At 37.4% G+C, this 23,719-nt stretch overlaps 1 protein-coding gene across 2 annotated transcripts in view; it reads left to right on the top strand.

Annotated features, from left to right (window-relative positions):
- The window catches only part of LOC109097892 (protein shisa-6-like), an 89,499-nt gene that overhangs the window by 11,119 nt on the left and 54,661 nt on the right, over nt 1-23,719 (top strand). For both annotated transcript variants that reach the window (XM_019111507.2, XM_019111509.2), the window contains exons 3-5: nt 3,004-3,158; nt 13,469-13,561; nt 18,453-18,521. In XM_019111507.2, the coding sequence (XP_018967052.1) occupies nt 3,004-3,158; nt 13,469-13,561; nt 18,453-18,521 (317 nt within the window). The remainder of the gene's footprint in view (nt 1-3,003; nt 3,159-13,468; nt 13,562-18,452; nt 18,522-23,719) is intronic.

The following is a 23,719-nucleotide window of genomic DNA, read 5'->3' as shown; positions in this document are numbered from 1 at the left end:
ACAGTATTATAACAATATACTTGTACTATTATTATGTTACTGTAACCACAATGATTTTTATTTTATTGATTGATTTCAACTGACAAATGAGTCGAAATATTTTTTTGTGGTTACTATCATAGCTAATGCTGTCAAGCTTAACATCATTAGTTACTGAACCTGGAGCATTGTTTTATTCTTCAGTATGCTGGTTAGCTGGTAAAACTCTTACCTGTGATGGGATGTATAAAGTTAAACTGTTCGAAATCTCTAAAAGAGTGAACGTGACGTGTAAAAACTACAGTAAAAGAGCCCACTCAAGTAGTTTTATGTAGCCAGGCCCTGGTCCTGCGGTGTTTGAGCTGAAGAAGGAGGATCGGTAGAGCTGCGCTCAGAGCCTTACAGCCAACTGGGGCATTGAAACCAGGTCGCCCCCACGTGAGGAGAACTTCTGTTAAAAAAGGCCTTCTCCTGGAAGGGAAAGACTAATTATACTTCCTTCCAAAGTCACTCTCTCTCTCTTTCTTTCTATCTGTCTCTGTGGCGCGCTCAGAGATGTGGACCGCGAGGCAGAGCAAATACGCTGACATTGACACAGTTAAGACGCCATTTTAGACTCCTCATGTGAGGAGAGATGGATCCCGCTGCATTGACGTGCACCGTAAGAACTGATGGTCTGACCTGGTTCAACCTTTTTTCTGCTTCTGAATAAATTTTTATTCATCAAAGGAATATTTAGGATGACCATGGCACTTGTTCCTTTCATGGCTACATCCAAAAATTATTTTTATTTATACGTATATATATACGTATTATATCTCTGAAAGAGTTCCATGGTCATCCTAAAGTTTCCTTTGATGGACTTTTACAAACCCTAGACCAGAGAGCACCTTGACCTTACGGTTTTCCCAGAGATTCCTCTACTACTGGACTTTGCTTGAAAATGTTTATTCATGTTTATGGTGCATCATCTGGTTCTAATAGGCATCAAAGTTGTTGAAATTACTTGTGCAATAAATTTCAAGACTTATGAAGCAGAGTTATTGTAGTTAACTAAAACTCAAACCAAAAAAAAAATCATTACTTGAAATAATGCTAAATAAAATACAATTTCTGCTAGTTGCCAAGTAATGTACTAAAATAACTACAAATAAAACTGAAATAATCATGAATACAAACTCTTTAGACAAACAGTAAAAAAGTTAATTGATTTTTTATTATTATTATTTGTAATAATCACATAAACAAATGAACAAATAATACAATTTTTTTAAGTATTTTTATTTTTTATTTTTCAATTTAACAGTATTTTACTGTAAAATTACATTAAATGCCCCATTAGAGCAATTACAGTTCTTCACCATGCATAGTTAGGAAATTTACCGTAAATTGATTAATTTACAGTCTTTTTACAGTTTTTATTGTTAAAATTAAGACTCGTCAGATTTGCACTGGATTAAAATCTCAATGTATGTCCGCGAAATACAAATTTCTCTAACATCCCTCTATAAAAATTTGTCAAGCCTAGTTAATCTTCACATACTAAAATTGAATATGTGAAAATATGAAAGAGAGCCTGCAACTTTTTGGTCTGTGATCACTAGGAAAAAACAAAACAAAAACAACAACAACAACAAAACACTATCCCATAGTTTGTCTGTAGCGGAACTTCTGTGGCAATGTAATTTTTATAATTTTTTATTTAATTTTATTTAATTTTATTTATTTATTTATTTATTTATTTTTGACTGTACATTTTAAGATGACTTGTTCTTTTTAGCTAATAAAAGCTGTAACTTTAAATGTAATTTACTGTGAAATTACATGAAAAGTCCCATTAGACTTATTACAGTTTTCACTTTACACTATTTTACTGTTAACATTTTTATTTTTTAAAACAAAGCTCTCAGTTATAATTTACATGTACTTTTCATGTTGTTCACCTATTTCATTCAACAAATATGATTTTTACCCACTAACGGAACACAGTAACAAAGTTCATCTGCAGTGAAAAAGTTTTCAATTTTATGGTTGTTTAGAAGATGACTTGTTATTTTCCACTTACAAAAGCTGTAAATTTAACTGTATTTCGCTGTAAAATTGCATGATTCTTCATATATATATATATATATATATATAAATATATTATATATATATATATATATATATGGGTGTGTGTGTGTGTGTGTGTGTGTGGTTTGTGTATATATATATATATACATATTTATGGAACCATAGCATTTTTGCAGTCTTTACCATTAAAATTATGAACGTTTTACAGCTTTGAGATCTCATTCACACATTTACTTATTCATCCTTTTGGCCACCAACATTTTTGATCACCAATTTTTATTTTTTTCTTAGCCAACACTATCCCAAAGTTACAAAGTTCATCTGGAATGAAAAAAGTTTGCCCTCAAGATGAAGCCCCATATAACTGCACATTCTCCAAAAACTGCATTAGTGAGAAAACACCATTAACTCCAGCCAGCAGAATCTCAGATTGCCGCTGCGTAGAAAATCCATGAGGCAGTTGGGTCTCGAGTCAGAAAGCGTGTCCTTCGGGCCAAAGAGCAAAAACATTAATAGAATTTGAATCCCATTAGACTGGTGTGGGTGGGGTGTGTTGCACTAACGCCATATTGCGGCGAAACATTGATTAATGGCTTTTGTTTGCTGCTGTAGAGCTCACAGGCCTGAGGTCCCGAAAACCTGAGAGACTAAACCTCCACTGTTTATTATAACACAAAGTGCAATTAAAGTTGGGTATGTGTGTGAAAGAGAGAAAAGGATTGCTGGTTGCAAGAGGCAACAACCTCCACAAATGGGAAAACAACAAAAACAATTGCCTAAACGGGGAAAATTGGTTAAACCTCTTGGGGGCCGGTGTGTTTGTATCTTTAAACTGGATGAAACACTAAACAAGGATTTATTTCAAAGCTGAGCCGAATTTGGATGGTGTTTTTTTTTTTTTTTTTTGAGAGCAGTGAAATGATCTTCAACGTTTTTTCTTTTTTTCCGCAGAGCGCTGGCAGACATTTTGAGACAGCAGGGGCCCATTCCCGTATCACAGTACGAGCATGAAAATATCGCGGCTATAGACACCTCGCCCAAAGAGAACACACCTGTACGGACATCCAAGAACCACTACACACCAGTGCACAACAAAAACAACCACGGTAGGTGGCGCCACTTTTGTGTTATCGATGAAAATGCTATGTTTTGCACACTAAAATGGTAGGTGGCGCCACTTTTGTGTGTTATTTGTATGTATTTTATTTTTTTTTTTTCATGTTACCATGTGAATGGAACATGATTGTGGTTTAAAAAGAATTAGTTATATTTTTCTCATGAATATGGAATTCGTTTTGGAATGTTGGAATGTTCCAAAAATGTTAAATAAGTTACCATGGCAATAGGTTAAACATTAAAGTTTAATCCTAATAAGAGGTGTAATAAATATGTCTATGGATATTAAAAACCATGGCAATAGGTTAAACATTTGAGTTTTATTTTATTAAGAGGTGTGTTAAGTTAAATTAAATAAATAGAATTGCGGAAATTGTGAAATTAGATTTGAGGTATGCTTGATTTAGAAAGGCCGTGATTTAGTCTGGTGTGGTTTTAGAGTGAAGCACAGCAAGCACTGTGATTCAATTAAGTCTGAAATGCGCACTGTCTAGTAGGTGCTTGATTTGGTTTGAATCTCAGTTGGTTCTTGTAAAAATTGAACCCAAGTGTGAACACCCTTAAAGGCAACTATTTCAGTTGGACTGTGGACTGTTTGTTTTTGCCTGGATGTTTTGGCAGCAGAGACAAAATCACATGCTGTCTTGTAAATATTACATTTGCTTTGAAACCTATTTCCTGACCGTTAAAAAGTAAGTTAATATAGTATGAATATGAGTATGAATTAAATCTAGATGTTTTATATCCACCCTGTTGTCACTGTAATAAGACCTACCAGTGTCAGTTGCATTGCACCACTGCCATGCATAAATCCTCTCCCATGGCCTCATGGGATATAAAATGGCAATCAGATTCACACTTCAGAATCTTGCCAGAAGTAGTAGGTCATCCGGGTACTTTTCACACTCTTTTTTTCGAATACTATGAATACTACTCTTTTGCCTTATTGTTTATCGCTTACTGTATAGTATGATAGTAGGATTATTTGGATGCAGTGATTGTGTTTCTATGTTCACCGTGTCTCAGAGTGGCTTGGTTTACAGTAAATGCTGCTCCACACAAACTCCATCTCTGTATGATGTTTACTGTTCAATGTGCATTTGTGTAGCATGACTTTATGTCATGGATTTGGTTCCCAGGGACTGCATGAATTGATAAAATGCATAACTTCAATGCAGTATAAGTCATTTTGAATAAAAGCATCACCCAAATGCATAAATGCAAATGTGAAGTTGTATATGCATGTGTGTGTGGGTGGGCACATATGCTCAGGAGTTTATTTATTTGCATCTGTATGTTTGAGGAAACATCTGCCGTGACCCAGACTTCTCCCTCCAGTTCTCTCCAACAGCACTTCTTGAGCATGTTGTTTCATATTTAAAAGCTCAGCATCATGCTGTTCACGGTACAAGCTAATATCAGAACTCAAATGTGAATGAATTCCCCATTCACACAGAGCGCCACAGTGAAACAGCCAACAAAATACGCTCCTCTGATGCGCCATCAACATGCTTTCACTGACTCCAGTTCAGTGTTAGCTCGTTTGTGTTTGAGCTAATCAGTGCTTTGGCTTGTTATACATCAATATTAAAAATGCTTGTAAATAAACTAAGTGCAGCTGTATTTGAATGAGGTCAGCTGTTGGGATTCTTGCTGAACGTTAGTGTTTGTCTGAGCGAGATTCTAGTTTAAAGTTTACTTACTCGCTGCAGCATTCATGACTCAAACCTTTAAAGCGCCATTTAGAAAGTTTGTCCTGTAATTTAATTTAAATAACAGGAAAAAGGCAGCAATGAATGACTGATAAACAAACCCTTTGATGACTTTAATGTCAGATGCTGACTGAATCTGGGTCATTCCTACTAGGCAGTATATTTTCATGTCCCAGTCATATATGGTGTCTTATACTGAATAATATATTATACTGAATAAAGAACTTAGAGTATATTAGATGAAAACCCTTATTCCTGCAATCACAATATCAGTGTATATTTCTTTTTCGATTAAAATTAGCAAAGAAAGAAAGCATGTTTCTTTGGGAATATTGTTTAAAATAATAATAATAAAGTGATTAAATAATTAATAGAAAATTATTAAATAAATTATTTATTTATTTATTATATTTATTAATTAAATTATTTATTTTTGTGAGAAACTTTGGAATGTGTTGTGATTGTGTAGAACTGACTGCTGGCAAATATTAACTAAAACTAAATCTTTTTTTTTTTTCTTTTTTTTTATAGTTGTAAAAAATAGCTAATATGTAATGAAAAACACTATTTCAATGTATTATTTTACCCAAATATTATTTTTCAGTAGTGGGGTTAGATGGCCTCATTGCTGAGTTTTACAACTAAATGACTAAATGTTTCTATTTATTTCCCATAATAACACATTGTCTGATGGATCATCATTCTGTACATGTTTTTTGTTTGTTTGTTTAATTTAATATAAAGTACATTCTTCTTAAGGTGGGCATCTTTTCCATCTTACTCTATACGCGCGCGTGTGTGTGTGTGTGTGAGAGAGAGAGACAGAGAGAGAGATTGCATCAGAGGAATGCTGATGCATTTGATCTTCTCTCGTCTCCTGAGAGCTGGTGACAAAGTGCTCCTGTGATCCATAAAACGTCTGTTTTGATTGATTAAATGCCTTTAAATAGGGCACACAGTTTTAAAAAAAGCCTTCAAACTGAAAGAAATTTGAATGTTTGTTCATCTGATTAATTGTCTGAAAGAAATTCAATCTCTTTGGACTCTCTTATTGATTCCCCATGTGGAGATTTGCTTTCATTCCTCTGGTTGTCCTTCTCTCCGTTTGGTTGACCTCCGTGACCTCAGCTCCTTCAGTCACTCTTCTCTCGGTTAATGCTGTTATAATGCATGTATATAATTGATGCATTCATTTTAGTTAGACACTTTAGAAGAACTGGATTTATGAATGAATTACACTGACATTAATTCCAATATTTAAACCATATTCAAATACTTTCGAACAAACCAAAATCTTTTTTTCAAGCAATTATGGAATTGTATTGCATGTGTTTTTGTTGCTCAACTAGGGGATAATGCTTTTATTAATGCCAAGGTATATATATTAAATTAGGTTTTGCATTTGTACTCCTTTTCTGACCCCTAGCTGAGTTTAAATTGCTTTTTAATGGTGGAAAGCCATGCTGTATTAGATTTCCTTTCTCCTTCTGAGCGTTGCATGATACGGTCTGAGGCCTCGTGTTCACTGATTTAAAGCGTATAATTATCCCTGTTGTGAGCGCATTACATGCTTATTTAAAATAGTGTTTTGGGACTGACTTGATTCCTGGAATCACTGAATGAAATTTTATTTATGGTTGCAGTTACTCTACAAATGTTATATTAGCTGACAGTATTGTTGTAGTCACACTGTGTTTTCACATTTAACATGGGAAAGAGTGTGTTTCTCTTTCTGAGTTCACTGTTCTGATGATTTCAGAACTCAAAACTGAAAAAATCAGTATACAGAGTTTAGGCAATCACAGCAGAGATAATTTGCATACAGGCATGGAAGTCCAAAAGAAATAGATGTAGACGAATTTGTTTCTTCACCAGATTTGGAGAAATGTAGCATTGCATCACTTGCTCATCAGTGGATCCTCTGCAGTGAATGGGTGCCGTCAGAATGAGAGACTAAACAGCTGATAAGAACATCACAATAATCCACAAGTAATCCACACCACTCCAGTCCATCAGTTAATGTCTTGTGAAGTGAAAAACTGCATGTTTTTAGGAAACCAATCCATCATTAAAACGTTTTGTCCTCAAACGGTTGCATCCAGCTGAAATACGAGTCCATAATCCATTATATTGTTTTCTCTGGTGAAAACATCGTTTTGTCTGAATCAGGAGAGAAATCTGCCCAGATCAAGCACTGTTTACAAGCAAATACAGTCCAAAACAACTATGTGGGTAGATTTTCATGTGATAAGACAACAGGGGATGGACTTTTTCACTGGAGGAAGTGTTATTATGCATTATGGAAGCTTAAATTATTGAAACGAAAAAATGTCTTGATAGATTTGTTTTATACAAACATGCAGCTTTTCACTTAGCAAGTCATTAACTGATGGACTGGAGTGGTCTGGATCACTTGTGGATTATTGTGATGTTTTTATCATGTGAATGTGACGTGATATATGTGACGTGACATACAGCCAAGTATGGTGACCCATACTCAGAAATCGTGTTCTGCATTTAATCCATCCAAAGTGCACACACACAGCAGCCATTTATGCCGCAGCGCCCGGGGAGCAGTTGGGGGTTTGGTGCCTTGCTCAAGGGCACCTCAGTCGTGGTATTGCCGGCCCGAGACTCGAACCCACAACCTTAGGGTTAGGAGTCAAACTCTCTAACCATTAGGCCACAACTTCCCCATCAGCTGTTTGGACTCTCATTCTGACAGCACCCATCCAGTGCGGAGGATCCATTGCTGAGCAAGTGACATAATGCTACATTTCTCCAAATCTAATGAAGAACAAACTCATCTACATCTTAGATGGCCTGAGGGTGAATAAATATTCATCAAATTTTCACTTTTGGGTGAACTATTACATTAAAGGTACAGTAGCTAGACAAAAAAGTCTGTTGGAAAATGATCATGAAATACTAAATTATGAAGTTGTTGGTGCTGGCTTTATTAAAGGAGACCAGATTAGAAAATTAGATGGTAAAATTGTAGGATGTGGCCTCTTTAACCTTGCTTCAGGCTCTTTAAACCAGGACATGAAGATCTGATGCGCATCAGAAGCTAAAATGAAGCAGATCTCTCAGATTAAACATTAGCATGCATGTCCGTTCAGTTTTACTCAGTTTGATTAGACAAAATGGTTCAATGAGGTCTTGTTTTAATAAAAGATAGTCATTAAATATTAACTTTCATCATGCACCAATGTACCAAAATCTGATCTGATGGACAGATCAGCCACTGTGAGGAAAATATAAAGAGAGAGAAAGAGAAACGAAGATGGCAAACAGTCCCATCTGCTATTCTCATTACGGTTTTCCTAATGCAATCTGATCTCTGGTTCGACTGTTCCCGGATCATCTTGACACCCGTGTCTTTGATTTCATACAGAAAGGGACACTTGGGAACTAATTGTCCACACCGACCTGTGATTCCTTATATTTAAATGAAATATCTAGCATGCTTAAACCAAAGTCTTTAGTCGAAATCTGAGAACTATCAGTGTATTTGTATCCATTTTTTAGAGGTAAAATCGTGAGCATTATTAAAATACTGAAACAAAGGTGCTGATGTTTCATGAAGCATATGGTGGCTACCATATAAAAAGCACTGCATATTTTTGTGTGACAAAAATAACACAAAATTGGAATATAGGGCTCAAAATGAGAGACCGCCTAAAAAATAGGGCATTTTTGTCACCCCTTGAGACTGAATCTCTCTCTCTGTCCGTATATTTCTCTTTCTCGTTTGCTGTTAGTATTGACCGTAATCTCTGTTCCACCTCAAATGTTCACCAAGAAATGTCTCAACACAATTACACAGCATGCAATTGATTTATGGAGCAATAACATGTTTGTGCATCTCTCTTTGTGTGCGTGTTTCTTTAGGTTTTCCTTTGAATTAAAAAAAAAGCACTTTCCAGAGTGACTTTCCAGTTATGAGAAGCACTTTTCACTAGCTTTGAGAAGTCTGATTCATTTCAGTTAATTGGTTCATTCAGGTGGTTCATTTGAATCACTTATTCATCTATTTAAACCATCATAACATTGATGATTGTAAAGCTTGACATATAAAATAGAAATTGGAACTGTTTATTAAACCTTTAGACAGAAAAAATGTGAAAGTTTGCATATGTGTTTTATGTTGAGTATTATATTTGATACATCAGGCTTTATGGCTTATATATGTGGGTTTAGAGGGTTTGAATGTTTGTTTTTTTTGTGTTTATCAAACTGAGCAAAAAAAGCAATTTGATGCAGATGCTGATATTCATCTGGCCAAAAATAAGATGAAATCCTTATAGCTTGTAATGTAAATCAAGGAAACCAAGATCATCATAACAAAAACTACTTACATAAAATGATATAAATATCAGTCATCACTTGATATCTCCCAATAATAGGTCTTAGTAAGATGATAAATGCTGAGTTTTATGATCAAAGCTCTGTAGTTTCAAAACATATAATGCAATGCAGTGCAATGATGATTGAGAGATAAACAAACATACCTTCCTCAAAAGCCTGAAATATCATATTTGATATTCACATTTCAACATGTTTAAAAAAAAAAAAAAAAAAAAAATGATGAATGGTTAGTCAAGTAAATGCTAAGTAGTTTCAGTCCGGGAAGTGTCCATCTTGAAATAATACTAACAATATAAAAATTATTATTATATTTGCTTTATAAAAAAAGAGTAAAGAATTTACAGCAAAAAGAAGAACATGAAGTAGCCTATAATTTATTTATTTATATTATTTATATTATTTATTTATTTATTATATATTATTATTTTTTATTACTAAAAATTTTTACTTACCAAAAAGTATGAACTATCAATTAGATGACAGAAGGCATTTAAAGAGTTGTTTTTCACTATCTTGACCATAAAAAGTATGAATTTAGAGACCTTTGTGTAGCAACACAAGGCTTTATAGGGTTCACATCAATTTTACTAAAAGTCCTTTTACTTAGTGATATGTATGAGATGTGAGTTGTGTTAATTTAGTTTTTTAGTTCTATGACAAAAAAAAATATCTTTTGCGCATGCTTTTTTCATTTGTTATTAAGCGTTAACTGTGACTATATCAACATGCAAAAATTATTGAGAATAAAAGACAAGACTAAGACATTTAAAAAGGTAAAACTTTACAAAAATCTTACTATTTTTATTATTATTTTATTATTATTTTGTCAAAAAATGAGACAGAATATTACATACTGCTCTACACACCTCTACTATGTAAGCATCCATGTTTGCGGTTGCCAGATATAAAAAGCTCAATTCCCCAATCAGAACTATGTGTACGAGTCCACATTCTACTGATTTATGTTTATTGGTGAAAGTGCAGTACTTCTAATGAAATATAAGAATAAATTTATCAAATAACAAATATCATTGTGATGATAATTATAAAAAAAAAAAAAAAAAACATTATACAGCATGATGATGATTGATTAAAACTAGAATAAATAACTAAAAAGGTGTATTTGACATAGGACTAAGACTTAAATTAAAAATAACTGACAAAATGAACACTAGATGAGAGTGACACACATAAACCTCTCAACCCTCCTGTCTCATGACCTTGAGGTCAGCAGCTCTGGTCTGGGACACCATTACTGTCCAATTAGACGGCCAGAGGAAGACGGTGAAGTTTCCTGGTGTCCTCTAACCCAGCAGGGCTCGAATACGAGATGAGTGTGTGTGTGTTGAGAGTGTGTTGAGAGTGTGTTGTAGTGACCTCTAAAGCCTCTCGAGTCCATGAGCAGAACCTCTGTCCCATTAATACTTAATGCAGCACCTTGTCTTGACCTCCGGCTTTGAGCGCCTTTTATCGCTCGCTGGCTGGGATGACTTCTAAGTAACCGCCTGAAATCAAGGCCCTGATGTGATGGATGTGGGGTTTAAAGGGTAGTTAAGGCAATACACCACAGGAAAAAACAATGGTTATATATACACTGGTCAATTTGGAAATGTTGCTTCAGTAACTTGACCTAAACTGGTCCAGCTAGGGCTCAACACTTCACCGTGCAACTGGCTGTTAGACCCCACCTTTCTGACTGGAAGACCTCAGGCAGTACGGCTCGGCAGCAACACATCCACACTTCACTCTGCTGACCCACACTTCACGACTGCACACCGTCACACAGCTCCAACCTCTTTATTAAGTTTGCGGATGACACGACTGTGGTGGGTCTCATTAGCAACAGAGATGAGACAAACTACAGGAGCGAGGTGAGTGTAACGATAAAAAACTTCATATTCACGGGAAGAAGGAGGCGGGAATCGGCGAACACTCAAATCAAACTTTAATACCCAAATAAACCCAAAACAGCGCGACAGCCCCTCACGGTCGACTGCAAAAACCAAACACAAAATAAAACCCAGGCCTGGTCCTCTCTCGTCCTTCACTGTCGTCGCTCCTCTTTTGTATCCTCCCAATCTCCTCCATGGGACTCGAGACCGGTGAGTGGAGCAGGTGTCGCTCATTTCCCAATCACCGCCCCACTCGTCACAGTGATCAACCTGGCTGGGTGGTGCAGTGACAACAATCTATCTCTGAACGTGGAGAAGACGAAGGAGATTGTTGTTGACTTCAGGAGAGTGCACACTCAGCATGCTCCTCTGACCATCAACGGTGCGACTGTGGAGAGGGTGAGCAGCACCAAGTTTCTGGGTGTGCACATCTCAGAGGACCTCTCCTGGACCAATAACACTGCAGCACTGGGCAAGAAATCACAACAGCGTCTCTACTTCCTCTGCAAACTGAGAAGAGCCGGAGCCCCGGCCCCCATCATGTCCACCTTCTACAGAGGCACCATTGAGCGCATCCACTAGCTGCATCACCGTGTGGAATGGTGCCTGCAACGGATCCTGCCAGAAGACTCATAGTGGCATAGTGAGAGCAGCTGAGAAGATTGTTGGTGTCTCTCTCCCCTCCCTCCAGGACATTTATGGAACCCATCTCAGTCGTGAAGCCCTATGCATTGCAGGTGATCCCACTCACCCATCCACAGCTTCTTCATTCAGTCTGCTGCCACCAGACCAGGACCAGCAGACTGAAGGACAGCTTCATTCATCAAGCTGTCAGGAAGCTGAACTCCCTCGCGACCTTTGCCACCACTCCCCTCTTTTTCCCCATGCACCACTAAACTCTGAAGCTCAGTCCCCCACCAAACCCCCAGCCCCCAACCCCCCAGCTCCCATTAACTCACTGGGACCTGCACCAGACACTTTGTAAAGCATTATTCTGCTCACTACACCATTCAGCATTTAACTGACCTCATTCACACCAATGCTGACACTTTTGTAAAGCATTATTCTGCTCACTACACCATTCAGCATTTAACTGACCTCATTCAACTCCCTCTTCTGTCAGTTTAAATAAAGAACTGCTCTCTGAGATTTTTGACACTTTAATCAGACTGAATAAGCGCTTTTGCACTACAATCATTATACAGTATCTGCACATTATATATCTAGTTTACTTCACTGATTTGCACTCTGTCAGCCATGTACCTTGTGCTGCTTTACTTATCTTTCTTTTTACATGGCCTATTTGTATATTTGTATAGTTGTATTTTATATTTTATTATCTGTATTTAATGTTCTACTGTTAGTGTTATCTGTATGCACCAAGGGTCTGAGAGTAACGCAATTTCAATTCTCTGTATGTATGTACTGTACATGTGGAAGAATTGACAATAAAACAGACTTGACTTGACTTGACTATTGTAGGCTAATGAGTTCAAAATACTCATTTAAGTATATTGCTTATGTGTACTTCAATTCAAACGGCTTCTGAAAATTCAGTTTTGCATCACAGTAATAATTTTAATTTTTAAATATATTCAAATAGAAAACAGGTATTTTAAATAGTTAGGATATTTCACAATTTGACTGTTTTTACTGTATTTTTGATCAGATAAATGCAGCCTGGGTGAGCAGAACATACTTCTTTTAAAAACATTAAAAAATAGTATTTTGTGGATTTTTATTTTTTGTTTAGGTTTAATGTTTTCAAGACTAGTGGATAGAAAATACATATTCAATCATTTGTTTTATTACAGTCTGTGGATTTCAATTACAATGAAGGATGATTTCTAAAAAGGATTTTTTTCTCCTGCAGTGTGATAATCAAAAATCTCTATTTTAGCAGCACTTACATACACCAGTCTATATTCAGAGGGTTTTTACAGAGGTGTTTGTTCATATATCATTCATTTATACTTCACGTCTTTCTATTGAGTTTTTTGCTGACTTGTAAAATATATTGCAACTGTTATACAATGAAACAGGACGTCTGACAGGAAATTAAATAAAGTGTATTACAAAACTCCAAGTCCAAAACATTCAAACCCTTCTCCCATTTGCCTGATTTATATTGTGTTTTATTCCTAAAAGGATGGTGAAAATAGATTTTTTATTTTTTTTCTGATTTATTGTTAAAAATATTCTGATTTCTGGAGTGATAAAAAAGAGATCCAAAATTGCCTCTGAACAAACTGTTAACTCCAATCTGCCAATGAAAGGACAAAGGAATGTTTTCATTAAGAACACTTGCTGTGTCTGTCTTTGCAGGGCATTATGGGAAAGAAAACTTCCGGAGTGGTCAAGACATGCACAACTTCATCTCCTCTGGCTTTGTGACGCTTGGCAGGGGCCATCTGAAAGGTAATCACACAACAGCAAAAACACTGATAATGATCAGAAATGTTTCTTGAGCAGCAAATCAGCATATTAGAATGATTTCTGAAGAATCACGTGATACTGAAGACTGGAGTAATGATGCTGAAAATTCAGCTTTAATTCAGCAATAAATTACATTTTAACATATTCACATAGAAAATACCATTTCACAATTTTACTGTTTTTACTGTATTTTTGATCAAATGAATGTAGCCTTAGTAAGCAGAAGAGACTTAAAAAACAACACATTCTTAATTGTTCTAAACTTCTGACTTGTAGGGTTTCAAAGCATTTTCAAAATGGTTTTTATTGTTTAAAATGGAGACAAAATGTTTTGGATGGTTTTTGGTTGTCACACTTTATGAAACAAGTTTATTGTTAATGTGATGAACAATGTTTTAGTAATAAAATAAGTTAAAGTGAAATAAGTGAAATCCAGATATATTTAAATGAGACTTAAATGTCCAAAAGTGCCCAAATATTTTTAGGGCCACTTTATCACTACATCCTGTTGACAAAAGTTTACAAAAGGTTACTTGAAATGAAGCTGAAATAAAATAGAAATATGGAAAAAATTGCAGCTGTAGTTTTAGTACTTTTACTATTATACTGAGTTGTAGTTTATTTTTATATTTTCACTTTTTTTTTTTTTTTTTTTTTTTTTTTTTTTAAAATTATTTTGTTTTATTTTTTTAATATTTCTATTTAGCTTTAATTTACTTTTATTTCAGTTTTAGTGTGTCATCTTATTACTTAAAGGGATACTCCATCCCAAAATGAAAATTTTGTCATTATTCACTTACCCCCATGTCGTTCCAAATCTGTAATAGCTTCGTTCGTCTTCAGAACACAATTTAAGATATTTTGGATGAAAATTACTTAAAGGGATACTCCATCATTTTGTTCCATAGGAAAGTTTTCATTTCTCTCAAAATCACCTGTAAACCTCAAAATGCTTACTACAGATGTGAAAAACGCAGAAAGTTAAACCTGATCCAAATTTTTTTGTGACGGCCAAAAGTTTCGGAGGCAGTATGTAAACGTGATTGACACTACGTGAGGTTGTATTTATTTTTTTACGTAAAAGTATTGGACGAAAATTTCTGACTAGTGTGGTGTGAAAAGTTATTGATGTTGTTTTTTTTTTAGTTCACTTACCTAAAAGAAGTAGTAGATTATTAGAAGCCGAATGTGAATTTTTTTTAGTGTTTTTTTTTTTGAGGGGGTGTTGTAGTGGGGGGTTGTTGTGCTGTTGACAGCTTTCCTAAAGCTAATTAACAGACAGAGGAAGCCTGTCGGAAAGAAAGCAGCTGCCAAGCGTCTGCGGCCTCGTCTCCGCTCCTCATTGTCTCTCCTGAGTGAATCAGCACGGCCCACATTATGCGGCGTAATCAGCGCACCACGGGCCAATTGTTAACACTACAACAACATAATCCACCCGCTTCCACATTCACGAGCAATAACATTTAGATTAATGACCGGCTGAGGAATATCGATGACATCAGCGCAAGCGCCTATGCGTCACACGTTATTGTTTTGATGCAAAATAACCACTTTGGTTTCCTTGGCTAATAAAGGATGTCAGTGTATTGAATCCTCTATTGATTGAGCTAATTGCACGACACTGATGGCAGATTTGCGGCGTGTGATTTGGATGCGACTGTAAAAGAGGATGAAGTTAATACCCCCACGCGCCATGCTTCCTCAAGGTGAAAGAGTTTAATAAGTTGCTTAAGTATATTTTGCTTATTCAACTTGGCTCAGAAGCCCTGCGGTTCATGCAAATTGGCCTTAATTTTCACCCTGTTTAATTCCACCTGATTGAATTTCTTTACAGATTCCCTCCAGAGGCGACGGAGATGCTCCTCAAACTCTCCGCTGATTTAAGCTGAGAGCCTGTTTAAATCGATGTGAAATCAAAAACCGAGCCGCTTTACTTTATTAATGCATCATTCTGCTCTTGTTGTGAATGATTTTTAACGTTTGTCTTCAAAATCGTTCATTAAAATGTTAATAACTTGCTCTGCCTCTGAAACAACTTTACTTTTGAGCTGGTTATCATTAAATTAATGTTAACCAGTGGCCAAATATCTATTTAGACATTGTTTATTTTACATTAAAGCAGTAAATGGTCATATATATGTGTTTTTTCAATGATAATATATATATATATATATATATATATATATATATATATATATTATATATATATATATATATATATATATATATATATATATATATATATATATAAATGTTTTTTATCACAGTTTTTTTCCAGCTGCTTATACACATTTTCAAAACGTTGCCTTTTTTTTTTTTTTTAATTTTGTACACAAATTGCTCACACAAAATGCAAAATGCCTCACATCTCTTGCAAAATGAAACACTGCATTATATCACAAATACATCTCAAAAGGAAACATTTTTCTTACATTGCAAACACCTATGCCATAATATTATATTTTGGTTATATCATATACACACAGTTATTCAGTCAAAACCTAAAGCTCTTCTTTTATTAACTCCTGTGTACATTTCTGTACAAGACTGAAAATAATTTGCAAAGAGATGTTGAAAAATTCATGGTAAGCTTTTTATTCTGTAATTATTTGTGGTGGTGGATACAATATTACACAGTATGGAAGAAAAAGAAATACATGAACCTTGTGAAGTTGTGTAGATTTATTAAAGGTATTTATAGGCCTATTCTGAAGCCATGATTGGTTCGTGTTAAGCAACGAGTGTTTGCACATGAGAGGAGTTCGTGTGAGACACTGAGGAATTAATGTGTTTTTAATTATATATATATATATATTATATATATATATATATATATATATATATATATATATATATATATTATATATGATACATATATATATATACAGTATGCATTATTTGATCAAAAATAAATTTAAAAAAATGTAACAACTGTGGTTGATGACATTTAAGCACGACCTTTGACGATTAATACATGCTAAAATGGTTTATATTAAAGGGGTCATATGGTGCAATTTCAAGTATTCCTTTCTCTTTGGAGTGTTACAAGCTGTTTGTGAATAAGATCCCTAAAGTTGCAAAGACGAAAGTCTCAAACCCAAAGAGATATTCTTTATAAAAGTTAAGACTCGACCACACCCCCCTAAAACACCTCGTTTAAGCACGCCACCACATGGCTACCTCATGATGTGGGAAGATTTGCATAACGCCACCCAAATGTTTACACAAACCTGGGCACAGACTGATTAAAGGCCCCCCTCAGTTGAATTTGAATTCATTTTAGTCAAATATAAGTAAATGGATTTTGGAACTTTATAGATCATGTTAGTTAGTAGGCAGTGTAATGTTAGTGTAATCTCTTAACAATGCATAAAACCTATCTTTTTACTTGTACCAGTCCAGATAGTGTGTCCTGTCAAAAAATATTTTTAATACAATTGACTTTGCATTTAATGTGAATTGAATTAAAACATTGTTTTTTTTTTTTGTTTTTTTTTGTTTAGTTACTAATTAGAACACTTTTATTGTACAGTTAGAGAGCAAAATATAATTTACATTATCAAAGAACATTATCATTGAAATCAAGCACTCTCAAAAACTCCCATTATTCATTGAAGTTGCTTACATTGTGAAATGATTACCTTGCTTACATCGTACACACATCCGCACTTTGTTGTTTCTGATGAGTGAAATCATCAGATAGCAGAATTCAGTCAGTAAAAGCGCACTGAACAGAACAGCTGTTTCAGCGATGACTCATCTGAACGCCTCTTATTGGCCATTGTACTCATAAGCTCAACAGAATCATGTGTGATTGGTTATAATGTGCAGTGCTGTAGCTACAAATGCGTGCCAGCCAGCAAAGCTGAAGTTGTGTGAACGCAGATTGGGATCGTTGATCAAATATAAAAATATTATTCAGCATTTTTTTTTTGTCTTTTGGAAGCTGCATTCAAAATCCACTTGCCTCAAAAATCTGAGGGGGGACGGCTGAAATTGCATTTCATGAGTAACTTTAGCGGTATTTTGACTGGGCCCCCTTTGGTCCAGTGCCCTGGGCACGTGCCCGGTAGGCACCTGCATTAATCTGTCCCTGAGCGCTTGTTGTTTGTCATTTCTCTGATCACAAATGCAGACATGGTTTTATGTTTACCCGGCGCGATGCAATGCAACGTGTAAAAAGACAATATAAGTCATTATAATCCATAATTATGTCCCCACTGGATGCTACAAATGCCTCATTTGTAATGGGTTTTGTCTCTCGAGTTAGTGTTCTGACTACCCTGTCAGATTTTGCTACCTCCCATTAAAACAGATGGTAGCATAATTCAGAAGCAAAATCCTTTATTAACATGTACACCTACACCTACTCAAACCCTAAACCCACACTTACAATAGGATAAATACAGTGTTGGTAGCATAATCTGATAGGTAGCATTATTTGTTAGAACACCGGGATGCGGCATCACAATACGGTAAGGGGCGTAACATTTCCGTCACATGTTTTAGGTATTCGGCCAATCACAACACACTGGATAGCTGGCCAATCAGAGCACACCTCGCTTTGTAAAAATTGCCTCGTTTCAGAAAGGCGGGGCATAGAGGAGAAACAATAACGAAACAGTATGTGGAAAATAAGTTTTTTTTTTTTTTTTTTTTTTAACCTTAAACTGCATAAAAAAATTGCATTACACCAAATACACAAAATAATGTTCTTTTTAGCAACATTATATGACCCCTTTAATGTTCAGGACTGTTTGATGTTGGCTTTATACTTGCAGATGGTGAAGTTCTCTGGGTTTGTCACTGTATGTGCATATGTTAGCATGAGCTGTGTTAATGTGTGTGTTTGTGTGTGTTTGTGTTTCTGCAGCGCAGCACTCTGTAGATGATCTCGGGCAGCTGTCCTGGCAGGGCGACCTGGACGTTCCTCTGTCCTACAGTATGTATCGGGCTTCAACACCACACACACGCTCCTCCTGCTTACAGGTGACCCTTGCGCTCTATAAAACTGCTGATTAGACGTTCTAGAGTGTGTTGGAAGCCATGCACCTTATGAAACAACTGTGTGATAAGTGCTGCTTTTGAGAAGAGAAAAACTTGTGGCTAAAAATGTCCTAATGTCAAGCAACAGTAATTAAACACGTTTTATGAGAAGCAATGAATATTAAGGAAATTACAAATACTTAAACCAAAATGTCATCTGATTTCAAGGACTAATTATTTATTTATTTATTTAAAAATAATGCCAATAAAATGTAAAATTGCTTTATTTATAATTTAGCATTTTTTATTTAATTTCTTTAAATTCAATCTTTAAAATTTATATTTAAGTCTTTACATTTAATTTCATTCAAAAATCCCCAAACTTTTTAATTTTTAGTACAATATTTAAGCATTTCTTTCTAGTATTTAGATCCTATTATTTTCATATTTTTGTAGTTTTAGTTACTTATTTTATTTTATTTTATTTTATTTTATTTTATTTTATTTTATTTTATTTTGCTTGTTTCAAGGTGTTCGCTTTTGCTGAAGACATGCTGAGATTGAATGTTGGGTTATGTGTTTTTGTGTCTGTATTTGAAATATACAGTATGTGACAGTGTTTAATAGTTTGATTGTAATGGCGGTGCTTGCAGGGTAAATGGCGTTTTCGTGTTTGGAAAGCAGGAGTTCTGCTTTAATGTGCTCCCTTGTGCTTCATATAAATTAACTTTTTGAATCATTTCACCTCCTGCAGCAGCAGAAGTAAGTTTGCTGTTGGTTCATTTCTCTGCATTTTTCCCAGTACAGTATCTCTGGGTTATTAATGACTGTTGTCGCAGGTTTCTCCTCGCTGTTACCATGGTGATCCTTTTAAGCACAGTTGCATATAATTCAACAACAGCGTTTGACTCTGAACCAGTAGAAATCCCTCTTTACTCAAACCCTGGGATTATTCCTCTGACCTGCGCTAATTAGAGCTATAATTATACAGCAAACCTTCAACAAACATTATTAGTGCTGTTTGCAGAAGCTATCGCTCATACTTACAGTTAGTGACTGTAACAAACCCATAAGCTTTTAGAGTTTGTGCTATGAACTGTTGTTGAGGAATGTTGTGCTGCTACTTTTCCAAGTGATCAGACTTTTTGCCTTATGGACAATAAACCATGTGGAACAACCTCATAGACTTTGCGCTGGCAAACACCACTGTTTTAGTTGTTATTTATATTCTGAAATATATATATATATATACTCACCTAAAGGATTATTAGGAACACCATAATAATACTGTGTTTGACCCCCTTTCGCCTTCAGAACTGCCTTAATTTTACGTGGCATTGATTCAACAAGGTGCTGAAAGCATTCTTTAGAAATGTTGGCCCATATTGATAGGATAGCATCTTGCAGTTGATGGAGATTTGTGGGATGCACATCCAGGGAACGAAGCTCCCGTTCCACCACATCCCAAAGATGCTCTATTGGGTTGAGATCTGGTGACTGTGGGGACCATTTTAGTACAGTGAACTCATTGTCATGTTCAAGAAACCAATTTGAAATGATTCGAGCTTTGTGAGATGGTGCATTATCCTGCTGGAAGTAGCCATCAGAGGATGGGTACATGGTGGTCATAAAGGGAGTGGACATGGTCAGAAAACAATGCTCAGGTAGGCCGTGGCAGTTTAAACGATGCCCAATTGACACTAAGGGGCCTAAAGTGTGCCAAGAAAACATCCCCCACCCCATTACACCACCACCACCAGCCTGCACAGTGGTAACAAGGCATGATGGATCCATGTTCTCATTCTGTTTACGCCAAATTCTGACTCTACCATCTGAATGTCTCAACAGTAATCGAGACTCAACAGACCAGGCAACATTTTTCCAGTCTTCAACTGTCCAATTTTGGTGAGCTCGTGCAAATTGTAGCCTCTTTTTCCTATTTGTAGTGGAGATGAGTGGTACCCGGTGGGGTCTTCTGCTGTTGTAGCCCATCCACCTCAAAGTTGTGTGTGTTGTGGCTTCACAAATGCGTTGCTGCATACCTCGGTTGTAACGAGTGGTTATTTCAGTCAAAGTTGCTCTTCTATCAGCTTGAATCATCGTAAGTCGGCCCATTCTCCTCTGACCTCTAGCATCAACAAAGCATTTTCGCCCACAGGGCTGCCGCATACTGGATGTTTTTCCCTTTTTACACCATTCTTTGTAAACCCTAGAAAATGGTTGTGCGTGAAAATCCCAGTAACTGAGCAGATTGTGAAATACTCAGACCGGCCCGTCTGGCACCAAAAACCATGCCACGCTCAAAATAGCTTGAAATCACCTTTCTTTCCCATTCGGACATTCAGTTTGGAGTTCAGGAGATTGTCTTGACCAGGATCACACCCCTAAATGCATTGAAGCAACTGCCAGGTGATTGGTTGATTAGATAATTGCATTAATGAGAAATTGAACAGGTGTTCCTAATAATCCTTTTGGAGAGTGTATATATATATATATAGAATCTTTTGTTCCCTTTTTATTTTGTTCGCCACTCCCCAGCCAGTGATACCAAAACATTCAACAAAAGAGCAGTTTCCTATTTCTCGGGGTCCCAAGAGGACGAGGATGGCAGTGTACGAGACACAGCCTCAACACTCCTGTCCCCCTCTCCTTTTGCCAGCGGGCAGCAAGGCCCGGCTCAATGACGCGATGCCTTCTCACATGCCCCTGCCCAACCATGGAGCCAGGTAAGTGTCGCACCGTGCACTCAGACCCCACTCCAGGACGCTTTGCCTTCTGGGTCAGGTCCCTGTGCTCCACCTCACTGCCCCACTGTGGATACATCGGTGGTTCCCCTAGTCCCGCTTGCTCAGTTTTTGAGAACCATCAGACTGGGCTATGCGATTTAGTTCACCTGGCTTCCTCCCAAGTTCAGGGGCATTCGGTTCATCTCTGTGCGGAAATCCAGACCAAACGGATAGAGCTAGTCCCTCCAGCTGATATGAAGACGGGGTTTTACAGCCCTTACTTCATTGTACCCAAGAAAGGTGGTGGGTTATGACCAATCTTGAACCTGCACATTCTAAACCAAGCATTTCACAGGCTCCCATTCAGGATGTTGATGTAGAAACAGATTTTTCAAAGCGTTCGTCCACAAAATTGGCTCACAGTGATCGACCTGAAGGACACGTACTTTCATGTATAAATTATCCTTTGACACAGGCAGTTCCTTCACTTCGCGTTCGAGGGGCGAGCATATCAGTAAAAGGTCTTCCCTTTCGGGCTGTCCCTGTCACCTTGTGTCTTCACCAAGGTCGTGGAGGCAGCCCTTGCCCTGGCCCAGTCTCGAGTGCAGGTGTCCGAACACAGGGATGTGGTTCTCAGCCACCTCATCTGGTTGAGGCTTTGGGTTAACTGGGAAAAGAGCAAACTCTCCCCCGTGCAGAGGATCCCTAGTGCAAATGTCCAGGCATGTTGTTGTCTCAACAGATGCCTCTGCCATAGGCTGGGGGCCATGTGCAATGAGCATGCAGCATCGGGCGCCTGGATGGCCTCGACTGCAGTAGCATTTCAATTGCATCGAGTTGCTAGCAGTATGGCTCACTCTGTGTCACTTCAAATAACTGCTACTCGACAAGCACGTACTGGTCTGGAAGGACAATACTGCGACCGTTGCGTACATCAAGTTGCAAGTGAATTCCTCTGAGGAAGGATCTCCTCTGGCAACAGGCCCAAACTTTCTGGAATCTCCACGTGTGGTCTCTGGACAGGATGCGGAGGTTCTAGATGGTCTACCCCAGCGGTAGTAAACACCATCACTTCAGCTAGAGTGCCCTCTATGAGGCATGCCTATGTGCTGAAGTGGAACCTGTTCGTCAATCGTGCGCATCATGATGCAGTGAACAGCATGTCCATGGGGAAGCACGACCTGGTCATCAGGTTCCTTAGGAGCACGAGGAGGCTGAATCCTCAGCGCTCCCACCTGGTACCCTCTTGTGATCTCCCTTCGGTCCTGACGGCCTTAGAGGAGGAGCCCTTCGAACCCCTGAAGTCAGTAGAGCTTAAGTTTCTGTCACAAAAGACAGTCTTCGGTTAAGAGGTTGGGGACCTGCAGGCATTTTCGGTCGACGATACGTGCTTGGAATTTGGACCGGCCGACTCTCACATTGTCCTGAGACTCCGGCCCGGATATGTGCCCAAGATTCCCACCATTCGCGTTTTGTGCATTTACGTGGACCGCACGCAGAGCTTAAGGACCTCAGACCAGCTCTCTGTCTGCTTTGGAGGACAGAAGAAGGGAAAGGCTGAGCCCGTATCTTACCCTGGTAGAGATTTCCCTGCCGTCTCTGCTGCGTATTGATCTAACCCCAGGCTGGCTGAGTGTACCACAGGGACTTCCATATGTAGCACTGCACTATGGCCAATCCATATGTGTAATTTCCACATAATACCTCCTATACACAGGACTTGGGTATGCTTTCCCAGTGTTATGCAATATATCACTGTATGGAACAGCATTGGCGGACACCTCTGCCTAAGCCCTGTCATATCTTCCACCCCAACTGGCATGGGGGGACTTGCTGGCTATCTTAGGGCACTGGAGGAGGTCAGCAATAGTGGCACTTTCATAGGGATTACAATTTGTCAGTCACTGCTGACGTAACATCAAACGTGACTGACTGAAAGGGAATGTCTTGGTTACTGATGTAACCCTCATTCCCTGAAGGAGGGAATGGAGACATTATGTCCCGTCGCCACAGTTGCTGTACCACACCGTCTCAGCTCCTCAGCGAAAAACTGAATGTGCGACTGCATGCACTCTCCTTATATACCCGTGCTGCACTGCGCGTGATGCAAAGCTTGCACACCAACACTTATTAGCTTGTTTTGTTAATACTCTAAGGTGATTGGACTCTCTAGCGAGATCCCAATTCCAATTCATCAGTCATTGCTGATGTAGTCTCGCCCATGAGGCTGTTTGACCGACATGCCAAACAACAAATCACAGTTCATTTTGTTCAGCGGCATATTTCGGGCCGTGAAAATGTTGCCACAATAACAGTGTGTAAAACTCTCTGACATATTTTAATGATTCTGTGCAGCGAACTTTAAATATTTTACATACTTTTGAGAATCCAGGGTTTAGTTGATTCTGATAAGCGCTCAAGAACATGA

Source organism: Cyprinus carpio, chromosome B3, assembly GCF_018340385.1.
Source record: "Cyprinus carpio isolate SPL01 chromosome B3, ASM1834038v1, whole genome shotgun sequence".
NCBI lineage: Eukaryota > Metazoa > Chordata > Actinopteri > Cypriniformes > Cyprinidae > Cyprinus > Cyprinus carpio.
This window is presented reverse-complemented; position numbering and strand designations above follow the sequence as displayed.